General features: G+C 42.3%; 1 protein-coding gene across 1 annotated transcript in view; it reads right to left on the reverse strand.

Moving 5' to 3' along the window:
• stab1 (stabilin 1) overlaps positions 1-12,429 on the reverse strand; it is a 91,811-nt gene that overhangs the window by 51,070 nt on the left and 28,312 nt on the right. Inside the window, exons 21-33 of the mRNA XM_072432471.1 lie at positions 11,625-11,711; positions 10,640-10,751; positions 9,438-9,624; positions 8,489-8,582; positions 6,636-6,794; positions 5,626-5,721; positions 4,667-4,762; positions 4,547-4,597; positions 2,838-2,971; positions 2,090-2,204; positions 1,050-1,127; positions 851-952; positions 175-276 (exon numbers count right to left, since the gene is read on the reverse strand). Coding sequence (XP_072288572.1) covers positions 175-276; positions 851-952; positions 1,050-1,127; positions 2,090-2,204; positions 2,838-2,971; positions 4,547-4,597; positions 4,667-4,762; positions 5,626-5,721; positions 6,636-6,794; positions 8,489-8,582; positions 9,438-9,624; positions 10,640-10,751; positions 11,625-11,711 — 1,413 coding nt within the window. The remainder of the gene's footprint in view (positions 1-174; positions 277-850; positions 953-1,049; positions 1,128-2,089; positions 2,205-2,837; positions 2,972-4,546; positions 4,598-4,666; positions 4,763-5,625; positions 5,722-6,635; positions 6,795-8,488; positions 8,583-9,437; positions 9,625-10,639; positions 10,752-11,624; positions 11,712-12,429) is intronic.

A 12,429-nucleotide genomic window follows, 5' to 3' on the forward strand; every position in this document is an offset into this window, starting at 1 on the left:
CTAATGTTATTTTTTCATCATTTATTTAAGTCTAACCTAAGTTTCTGTTATATTTTATTAGGCATAGTTCAATTTTTTTTAAGTGTATTTCTGTTTACTTTTAGAGCTAAAGTTTTATATTACTGTTACATTGTTTGCAAAATGTGCTAATAAAGTTGGATTGGATTGAGTTACCAGTTCAGTGGAGTTGTTCTTTTGAATGTATTCTCTGACGGCGTCGTCTGTGGGCAGTAGCAGAGTCAAGCTGGACTGCAGCGCGTCAGAAAGATTATACCGCTGGAAATAACACAAATAAACAAACAGCAAACAAATAAACATCGTATTATTGGATTAAGAAGTGCGAGATTTTATGTCGTTTTGTGGATTGACACGACCTGAAAATGACACGTGTTTGTCTTAAAGTGCGTATGACGGGGTTTTAGGATTCTCTCATTTTGACTTATCTATAGCGGTTGTAAATATAAATGATAGTTTTACACCAGTCGAGTAACTGTTTGTGGAGAAAAAAATAATGAAATCTGTAGAATTTTACAGGAAGTGACATCACGCCTAGCCTCATTCCATCCAAAGTTTATCGTATTTAAACTACTTTTTTGACTCTTTTCAATTCAACAAAATAAAGCCGCTCTCGTAAATTTTTGTTGGTCAAATTAAAAGATGAGTTTTGTTGGCTGGATCATTTCCTACTGTGATGTCATCGATTACAAACAGGAAGTGAAATAATAAACCTTAAAAAATAAAATAATAATCATCATTTTAATATATTCCTCTTCGTATTAACAACATTTGAGTCCAACCCGTCGTCGGCACTTTAAGTCTCTACGATGAGCTCATGTGTGGGCGTCGTTACCAGGGCGTAGTTTCTGAACAGGCTGAAGTTGGCGGTGGTGTTGAGGAAGCCCATGAGCGTGGGAGGGTCCGGGGGGATCTCAGTGAGCGCCGGCGCCAGGACCTGAAGAGCACAAGATGCAACGAAACAGCCGTTCAACACTGCGTCCCGCTAAGCTCCGCCCGCTAAGCCCCGCCCATGCCAGCCCCGACCGCGGTACCTGGTCGATGATGTGGATGTAGCCGTTGATGGCGGGATGGTTGCGGCTGGTGATGGTGGCATTCCCGATCTGCAGCAGCTGTAGTGACGGAGCGTTTACTCAAAAAGCGTTTCAGGAATTGGCAAAAATATCCCAAAATATCACACGCTTCTTTATTTAATATCATTTTTCTCTTTCCCAGTATGTGCGTGTCAGAAGTGTTGTTTTGAATGTTTTAAGATAAGATATTCCTTTATTGTCCCACATGGGGAAATTTCATTGGTGCAACGCAGGTAGATACAGAGGTAGATACAGAAGAACAGATCACTTATAGGAAGTCTGAAAAACACTTTCAGTAGAAGATCTCCTATAAACAAAAACTCCCATAGACAAATAAATAAATAAATAAATACCATTGCATGTGATCCCGACAGTAATTGCACATGAATATGTGTCACGACAGCACATAGATTGCACATGAATTTCACAGTAATTGCACATGAATTGCACATGAATTCCAACAGCAATTGCACATACGACAGAATTTACTGCTGTGACCTCTTTTTGCACATGTTTTCCCAATGTGGTTTTCAAACTACAAATGACAATTAAACAAGACTAATCTTATTTTCTAACAACAATATTAACACTTTATAGCAACGGCAGAGGCTAACCGGCCAGGCCTAAGTAATGTTATAATAGTTTTTCTTTCACAAACACATTTAACGCTTAAAAATGTGGTGCAATATTTGAATAAAACTGAACTGAACTAATAAGGCGTGGCACTCAGAAAAGCACGTAAAATTTGCAGATACAACTTTCTGGAGAACACGTGTATAATGCACACACTCTATCTTACAATAAAAAAGTGATTACATTAGACTGAATCACTAATAAAACTCTTAAATAATTCATAAATGCACAATGAAGATGACCGGATAAAAAGACTAGGTCCGTTGTCATTGTTCTTAATGTTACGTCTTCTTTCTCAGAGTAAGTAGTCAGTGGTAATATACTGCTGTTCTCAAGGGATTGTGGGAGTTGTAGTGTCAGCGGCTCACCCCGGCGCTGCTCTTGCTGACTTGCCATTTGGTCGGAGGGTTCAGAGTGGACACTTGAGATCCCACCAGTTTGTCCAGGTCCTCCACAGAGTACACTCCAGGTAAAACGTGAGCCCTGCACAAACCGCCACAGACTCTAAACGACGGCTTAAACAAACGCGCAAACGCTGTTGGAGAAGATGTGAGGCTTTGTGCCAGTTTTTGTTTCACGTCAACAGATCCAGTGATTACACAGAATTGAACCATTCAAAGTGCCGGTGACAGGGTTTTACGATTTTCTAATTTTGACTTTATTCGGTGTATTTATACCTGTCGTACGTATAAATTATAGTTTTACACCAATCGAGCAGGTATTTGTGGAGAAAACGTTGAAAAAGCTGTGGGAAATGACAGGAAGTGACATCACACCGGGGACGCTCGTTCCAGTCAACGTTTATGCATAATTTACACAAAGAGACCATTTTTTACCCTTTAAACATTGATCCAACTAAATAAAGTCGCTTTCATATATTTTTATTTGTCAGATTAAAAATGTGACATTAGATGAGTTTTTGCCCAGTGTTTGCTGGGTATTTCCTACTGTGATGTCATCAAATACAAACAGGAAGTGAAATTATAAACCTACAAAATGTGCCATATATTAAGCTAAATTCTAAAATATATTTATCTGAAATGCATTTTAGTTCCATGAGTACTTCGACCCTGTCAGAGGCACTTTAAGTAAGAAGCAAAGGAATAAGTAACTGACCGTATGAAGTACAGGATGTGGTGTACGTTGTACCAGAAGTTGTACTTGTCGATGACGAAGTTCAAGATGGCGTCTCTAGAGGGCGCCAGCACAGTGATGTTCCCGTAGAGCTCTTTTGGGACAACTCTGCAAACCTGTACGCAGTGGCAAAAGTCAGGCCAGAGCTGCTCACGTACTGTTTGACATGTGCCTCTGTGAAGAACCCTTCTTTTGGGACTAAACCCTTTAAAAAGCCTCAATGGACAAAGAGCTGACGATTAACACTTAACACAACGCATCAAAGGTCAACTAATCATTAAAAAGACAACAAGATGGCACCACCAGGTCATGATTCTGGTTGGTTTTGAGTTTTAACATCAACTACAACTGAATGAATGCACAATAAGTTTAATTGTGCAGAGGACCCAATGTTGGACTCTAACCCAATGTTGGACTCTAACCCAATGTTGGACTCTAACCCGATGTTGGACTCTAACCCAATGTTGGACTCTAACCCAATGTTGGTCTCTAACCCAATGTTGGACTCTAACCCGATGTTGGACTCTAACCCGATGTTGGTCTCTAACCCGATGTTGGACTCTAACCCGATGTTGGACTCTAATCCGATGTTGGACTCTAACCCGATGTTGGACTCTAACCCAATGTTGGACTCTAACCCAATGTTGGTCTCTAACCCAATGTTGGACTCTAACCCGATGTTGGACTCTAACCCGATGTTGGTCTCTAACCCGATGTTGGACTCTAACCCGATGTCGGACTCTAATCCGATGTTGGACTCTAACCCGATGTTGGTCTCTAACTCGATGTTGGACTCCAACCCGATGTCGGACTCTAACCCGATGTTGGACTCTAACCCGATGTGTGACTCTAACTCGATGTTGGACTCTAACCCGATGTTGGACTCTAACCCAATGTTGGACTCTAACCCGATGTGTGACTCTAACTCGATGTTGGACTCTAACCCGATGTTGGACTCTAACTCGATGTCGGACTCTAACCCGATGTTGGACTCTAACTCGATGTTGGACTCTAACCCGATGTTGGACTCTAACCCGATGTTGGACTCTAACCCGATGTTGGACTCTAACCCGATGTTGGACTCCAACCCGATGTTGGACTCCAACACGATGTTGGACTCTAACTCGATGTTGGACTCTAACTCGATGTTGGACTCTAACACGATGTTGGACTCTAGCCCGATGTTGGACTCTAACTCGATGTTGGACTCTAACTCGATGTTGGACTCTAACCCGATGTTGGACTCTAACCCGATGTTGGACTCTAACTCGATGTCGGACTCTAACTCGATGTTGGACACTAACACGATGTCGGACTCTAACTCGATGTTGGACTCTAACCCGATGTTGGACTCTAACCCGATGTTGGACTCTAACCCGATGTTGGACTCTAACCCGATGTTGGACTCCAACCCGATGTTGGACTCCAACACGATGTTGGACTCTAACTCGATGTTGGACTCTAACTCGATGTTGGACTCTAACACGATGTTGGACTCTAGCCCGATGTTGGACTCTAACTCGATGTTGGACTCTAACTCGATGTTGGACTCTAACCCGATGTTGGACTCTAACCCGATGTTGGACTCTAACTCGATGTCGGACTCTAACTCGATGTTGGACACTAACCCGATATTGGCCGTTCAAAACAAACAAACTTAGACTCCGTCTGTGTTTTTAGCCTAATCTCACCCTTATGAAACTGTACATATTCGTCTGCTTCCACCGCATCATCTCCAGCTCCTGCACAAACAGAGAAGAGTCTGAACAAAACGCCCGCGATAGTCAACAATCCCGTTCGCGGCGATCTACCTCCAGGATCGTGCCGTAGCAGGAGCTGCCGTTGCCGTGGTAACTGTCCGGACAGGTGCAGGTGCGTGCTCCGCCCTCGAGCTTTTTGCAGGCCGCCTGGGAATGAACGTGACGAGAGTGAAAACTCACAGCATGACATCTGTTTAAAAGTATTATTACGCCACAACGTAAAATAGTCCACTGTAACAGCAATGGGCTCGTTCAGCATGTGTGCATTTCCCTTTACAATATTCTCTAAAGTCAGAATGTTTAAAATATCTTGCAGTTTCTGAGCGTTTTGACCTCGCCTCGATCAAAAAACGTCTTTTGTTTCCGGCAATGTCAGATTTACAAACTAAACACAGATTAACTGGACTAAATAACGCCAAAAATGGGAATTTCCAGGATCGAAATGTTAGACAATTTGGTTTTCCATGGCAAATAATTAATACAAATTGTGTTTGAGCTTCACAGAGAGTATTGTTTATGGTAAACTATGTAATAAAACTGTAGAACTGAAGATTCTGCCTTAATTGTTGACCTTTATTCAACCAGGAAAGTTGTTAATCTCTTACTAAATAAATAATACACCTAAAAGACAATTGTAAATGTACTTAAACTGGGCTCTGATGTTACTTTAATGTATCCGTTACTGTTGTCATTTGCCAGAAGTCTTTTTTTGGTGTTTTTTTTTATCTTTTTCCCATCGTAATCACATTATGTTTCACTTCCTTTTGACTCTAGTTGACTCTATTCCATATTTTAGAATGGGTTTGTTTACAGACTTTTAAAATAATATGAATACATGACAATCCTAACGTCTGGGAACACACATTTATATTTTCAGTGCCATCAAAACCTTGACCCTTTGTGTGTTTAAGCTAATTTAAAGGCTCGGCTTGTATACGTTTGAACTCTTATGAGACGTTTCATCTTCACGTGCAGGAAAAGGCAAACCACGCGCACAGAGAGGCTCTTACCAGTTCGTGACACCCTCCGTTGTTGTCGCTGCAGGGGTCAATGAGGTCGCACACTTTTCCATTTCCCGTGTAGCCTTTTTTACACACGCACTCGGCCTGCGAACACGAACACAGTCTTCACACACGCAAACACGAAATAAGCTCATTTCTAATCGCTCCAGTTCTGCTGTTTATGGTTTTTATTGGTTCATAAAGTAGTAAATGAATGTGTAAAAGTGTCTACAGCCTGGACGATGGACATTTAGCGTTTTGGAGGTGAAAGTTTTGCGGAAACAGCCAATCAACCCGGGATAATGATGTGATTAAATTCAAATGTCAGGCTCCAGACGTCACTGTAGTGGCCTGTAGTGTAAAACTGCGTTGTGCGTTTGTGGAAATCTTTTTATATTTGTTTCCATTTGACCGATGGAGAGATACTGGACTGGATTCTCTTCTGTAAAAGTACAAAGTCTGTTTATAATACCAGGGATAGATCGTGGTTTTAAGAAATTATGAAGAAAAATGGAAACTTATGAGAAGTTCTAAACGTGAAATCAATAAATGAAATTCCATCGAAAATACGGGGAAAGTTTTAACTCTTTATGCGGCGGGATCGTTCAGGTGTAAATACTTGTGGTAGTTTTAAATCAGTTAAGTGTCAGTTTGTGAAGCGTTTGTTAAGAAGAGTTGAATAAAACAGGAAGTAGCGCCGAGTTCTACAAAGAAATCCCTCACTCTTATTTTGACAATTTACACAGGAAAGATTTTCCGACTGTTTCGACATATATTTACCACAATAAAGGTGTTGCTGTGTAGCTTTAGGCTTCATATCTTAACTATAGTGTAAACTAGACAAGCTTTGGGCTTTAGTTACAGTTCGGTTGCCAGGTAACAGTTACAAAATCCCCTCTTCGTACGTCACATCCGCTGCTCATGTCCAACCAGGAAGTGAAGCTCTCACCGTCACACAAAATAAAACCCAACCCTAAAACATCACAGTCACGTTAAACGAGTCCGCTGCCCGGCCGTACCTGGGCGGGGCCGACGTGGGTACAGGTGGCGTTGGTGCTACAGCCTCCGCGGGATTCGCTCTGGCAGAGGTTGATCTCCACGCACACTTTGCCATCGCCGCTCCAGCCTTCAGCGCAGACGCAGGACGCGTTCCCGGGGCCGCTGAACACGCACGCGGCCTGAAAGAGTGCGACAGGTTCAACTAAAATCATCAGAAATCACGTTTTAAAAAAAATACTATTCAACCGGGAGCGAGTTTGGACCGATGCAGACACATGAAAGGTCGTCACAAATCGGAAGAAGATTAGACGGGAACTTCCACTTAAATCAACTTAAATCACATTTTTTTACATAGTTTTGGTCAGGCTTTTTGGTTTTGGTGCAACTTATACTCCGGAGCGACTTTTCACACTAACCACCTCAAGAGGGCGCTCTAGGCTCAAAGCGACGCAGAAGAAGAATTGGCACTTCCTCTTCCTCCGGAGTTTGTGGAGTTGTTTAGAAGTGACACCGAGGTTGTGATTGATTGTGCAGAGTAACACGCGCAGCAAACAAGTAGAATTGGAACAAGTTGAGGCTGCGTTCACTCCTGCGCAAACACTGCATCAAAATTGGGACTAAATCGAGGCTAATCCTGGAACTGAACCTGGACTAGAACAGGACCAAACCAAAGTCTTCAAGAAGGACGATGGATACACCTATGCACCATGTTCTCTCATCTGTTATTATTTTACATTTTAAATCAAGATTACATGTCTGTTCTTAGTCTTAGTTTGTATCAAATAAATTTCCCCCAAAAATGCAACTTATGTATGTTTTTTTTCTTCTCTATCATGCATTATTTGGCTGGTGCGACTTATACTCCAGAGCGACTTATCGTCCGGGAAATACGGTATGCAGCGATGACGGTGGAGAGGATGGAGAGGATGAGGAGGCTGACGTTTCTGCTGGTGCAGTGGAGAACATTACACAAGGAAAACGTACGACAAACCCTTGCACCTAAAGGACTCACCGAGGAACTGATTTTTAAATGTATTTTCGTGTGACGTTGCTGTAAAAGAACGCAGCGTGGCTTTGCGTCTCGGTATAAATACTGTCATCGATGTCCATTTCACATATGTACAATTTACACTTGTTTTACTTGTACATATTTTTGGTATTACTGTCGCTCACTGCAGCTGTACACGATCCATAACTGCTGCTTGTGTCTTCATGAGAGCAGCTTGTTTAAAATGGCGTCACATCCGCGTGTAACCAAAAATGAATGTGTTGTAAATGGCCTTTTTCGGCGACATTTTCAATTCAATCGTCGTCTTCGTCCGTTTTTGTTGTTGCGATGAACACTTGAGACCATCGCCCTGCGAACGGAACGAAGCAGCAAATAAACGTCCTGCTGTTTGTCTCGTGTGCCATTTACCGAAGATGCTTCAACCGTTTTAGTGGTTTGCTTGACTCTATTTTCATTTTTTAAACCGCAAGAAACTGTTTAAGATCTGTCAGTTGAAGAGTTTGCCAAGAAGCTTTTATGATGTTTATTTTGATCTCTGTTGCTTTTTAAATGTAATGTATTTGTCCGTTTGTCCGTGTTTATCAGGTTCATCGGATTATTCCTGAGCAAATCTGCGTATTGTCAACTAGTTTAATTTGTTCCTAAGATACTAATGTCTAAATCATCCTTCGAAACAGTCTTGACGTTGTTTATTGTCCTAAAAAGTCCACTTTAATCACCATATGCATCCATTTTACCCCCCGTGCTCCTGGTCGGGACAGCACATGGCACTAAAGTTTAACGCCGACTCCAGCCCTTCCAACTCCTCCGTCATCGCCTCAAACCTAAACCTCTGAGACGTTAGCGCGGCTGAAACCTCCTCACGTTGGCGTCGCAGTCCCCGCGGCTGCTCTTGAGGCAGGGGTTGATGGAAGCACACGAGTGGCCGTCCCCTTCGTATCCGTCTCGACAAACGCAACTGTAGAAAAACAACACAGGAACACAGATTGAAACGTAGACCAAAGTAAATGCCGCGTATCCTTTTGTCATGTCGTCGTTCGGTAGCTTTATCTGAGGTTTTAACGGCGTAATTTAGTCTCTGAGCTGTAATATCTGCTCTGTCTCACGCTAAGATGAAGGAGGAAGGGGACATATCACGCCAAATCAACTTTACAGAACTTTAAACCTCATTATAACGGTGTTTCCACATCATTATCTTACTCTACGTTGTATTTTGATTGATTCGCGCATGTTCAAGTTAATCCGGCAACTGAGGCTCGAGTGCTCCGTTTTCCCCTACCCCCAATCCCCGCCCACATCCCTGTACTTAGTTGTGATCATTTGATAAAGGAAGAACCCGAGTGACACATTTCGGGTTCTGAAATGCAGCGTAGCCACTTTTCAAAAATAAAAAAACCTGTGAATGAAAAGTCGCTTCTTGTTTTGGTGAAATGTCACTGTGAAGAGGCGGAGCTTGTCGCTATATAGAGGCGGGACTTATCAGTTTTGGCCTGTTTCTATTATTAAGTCGTTTCAGGTAAATATTGCGCTTTATAATGATCAAAATGTAAAATTATTATCCACTTTTGTTGTATTTCAATACTAAATACCTAAAATAAATAAATAATCATAATATGTTTTCTTTGCAGTAAAAAATACTTCAGAATATTGCGGGCCAATTTAGCTGGCCTCATTTAGCCCTCGGGCCATAGTTTGGACGACCCTGGTTTGGATCAAGAGGTGACATCAGTACAATAACCGTGGCTTTCTCTTCTTCTTCAGTTTTTGAGTAGATTAAACCTTATTCTGACATAAATGTGTTTGTGAGTCGTACACGGTGCTGACGCCGCTGTGGGTGCAGAAAGCGTGGATGTGGCAGTGCTCCATCAGCCCGTCCGAGTTACACGCCGTCTCGTGTTTGTCACAGAAATCCCCAGAGAATCCGTCCAAGCAGGAGCCAACGCGACAGCGCCCCCCACTGCCTGGGCGGTTATCACACGTGCCGTGAACGCACCGACATTCTGAAAAGAGAATATTTCAAGTAATCGGGGATGTGGTATTTACTTTTGTTTTGGTGAGTAGGGAACACTAGACGGCAGTAAGAACCGTAATCAAACACAAGAATTGAAGCTACAAAAACCGAGCACACCTTCAAAATTCTATCTATAAATAGGCCTGTCACATAATACATTTTGAAAGGTAATTTATTGAGAACGAAAATATTGTGACAAACAAAAATATTAAAAACATGAGCTGTAAAATATAATTAAAACTTGAGCTGATAAAAAAAAAAAAAAAAGCTGCAAAATAAAAATATATATATATTAGCTGCAAAATAAATTAAAGGATATGAGCTGTAAAAAAAAGCTGCAAAACAGTAATTTAAAATATATACATTTCAAAATAACATTAAAAAAACAGGAGCTGCAATCTGTCCAGGGACAACAGATAGAAACTAGCCTGGAGCTAAAATCTGGCATATTTGCATTTATGAATATGGACGGCCCCTTTTCTAAATAAAAAAATTAAAATATAAAACAGTTGAAATCAATTAATTAGTTAATTGCTCAACCATACACAGCCCAAATGTGTAAGAAAAGGTTCCTCACAAGTGCATAGAAAAGGGCCCAAAAAAATAGTTCCATCAGTGATTTCTTGAACGACATTGAAGTAACTATATAAATATAATTACAGACCTTTCCAAAACATGATTCTAAACGACTGACATGACATGACAGAAAGTGCAATGTAAAAGAAGAACATTGTGTCAAAATTAGACTGCAACACAAAACTTCATCCAATTACAAAGCATTTTATCTGTGTGAAACTAGTAAGAAAGAGCCTTGTGAACAAAGGCGACTTGAAAAATCTGCTCTAAAGCTGTGACCAAAACATTCATGTAGGTAAATACTAGTGATGAAAGCTAGGAGCAAGTGAGTTAGAGCTTTAAATACTTCCTCATTTCATGGTATGAAAATCAGCTTTAATGGATTGTGTTGTGAATAATAATAAATGAATATGCTGTTGTTTGTTCACCTTCGTCGCAGTTCTCTCCATGTTTGCTGTGGTCTGAGCAGATGTGACAGGCCAGGCCCTTAAACCCCGGTCGACAGGAGCACGAGCCATCGCCGCTTATGCCGTCGGCGCACTGCGGGAGAGTCAGAGTGTGAAGACCATTACTGCGCCCTCTGCCACGTAATCAGTCCATGAAGGAGGAGCCATGATGGCCAAACCAGGCCAGCTGTTATCTCAAATGTGGAGTTTGTAGGGAATAATTCATGACATGTGCTGAAATGTGTCTGTAAATATATTGGTGGAGGTGAAAGTCTGAGGTAAAATGCATGAAGAGACCATGAAGAAAGGTTTTTGAAGATAGTTTATAATACCAACAGAAACTACTAATACAAATGGGAATGGAAAGGGTGTTGACAGCTTAATAAAGATATAATATTTAGTTTTAATGTCCGTGTGTCGGTACGTTTGCTTGACCAGCCATTCCCAACACGTTTTGACAGACTACTTTACAAAACCTCCAATTTCCAAAGGGAGTGATTGACAGGCGGATTAACCAATCAGACAAACGCATTGTCCGTTTGTGTCTAAACAAACATGGTGGAAAGGATAAAAGTCACACAGACTGAGAAACGTTGCCGACTTCTGCTGAGTCAACAAGCGACGCACTAAACTCTGTAAATCTGAGGTAAATTAAGTTATATATTTTGTTCTGAATGTTCCGAAAATATTTGAGAGACGTCTTCTGCATTTGAGAGACACGTGACACAAATTAGCGGCGGTGGTTGGACCGGTTAATGCTGGAGATTTTTTTGACGCCCCCCAATCGTCCGAATCCAGACCCTTACGCATTCGAACAGAATGTGGGCGGGGCTGGCGGGTCAGGCAATTGGTACGTGGCACATACTGTTCTTCATTTTGGTCAATATTGCCCACTCCTACTTAGTTTGACAAGTCATCGTAACTGAAGACGAGAACAACGTGACCAAAATGTCAGTGTGACTCTCACCGCTCCCTTGTCAAAGCAGGGATGCTCAAAGCCTCCGACGCAGGGCTTACAGTCCGGACCATAGAAGCCTTTACAGCACTCGGCAACCTGGGGGAGGGGGGGAGGGGGAGAGAGGGGGAGGGGGAGAGAGGGGGAGGGGGAGAGACAGAGATACAGAGAGACAGAAAGAGAGACAGAGAGAGAGACAGAGAGAGACAGAGAGACAGAGAGAGACAGAGAGAGAGAGACAGAGAGAGACAGAGACAGAGAAAGAGAGAGACAGAGAGAGAGCGAGAGACAGAGAGAGAGCGAGAGACAGAGAGAGAGAGACAGAGAGAGAGACAGAGAGAGAGACAGAGATACAGAGAGACAGAGAGAGAGACAGAGAGAGAGACAGAGAGAGAGACAGAGAGAGAGAGACAGAGAGTGACAGAGATACAGAGAGACAGAGAGAGACAGAGACAGAGAGAGAGAGAGAGAGACAGAGAGACAGAGGGAGAGACAGAGAGACAGAGAGACAGAGAGACAGAGGGAGAGAGAGACAGAGATACAGAGAGACAGAGAGAGACAGAGACAGAGAGAGAGAGAGAGAGACAGAGAGACAGAGGGAGAGACAGAGAGACAGAGAGACAGAGAGACAGAGAGACAGAGAGAGAGAGACAGACAGAGAGAGAGAGACAGAGAGAGAGACAGAGGGAGAGACAGAGAGAGAGACAGAGAGAGAGACAGAGAGAGAGACAGAGGGAGAGACAGAGAGAGAGACAGAGAGAGAGACAGAGAGAGAGACAGAGAGGGAGAGAGACAGAGAGAGAGCAAGAGACAGAGA

The sequence above is a fragment of the Eucyclogobius newberryi genome, unplaced genomic scaffold (assembly GCF_026437365.1).
Source record: "Eucyclogobius newberryi isolate DKJ021-1_F unplaced genomic scaffold, fEucNew1.0.hap1 SCAF_11, whole genome shotgun sequence".
NCBI lineage: Eukaryota > Metazoa > Chordata > Actinopteri > Gobiiformes > Gobiidae > Eucyclogobius > Eucyclogobius newberryi.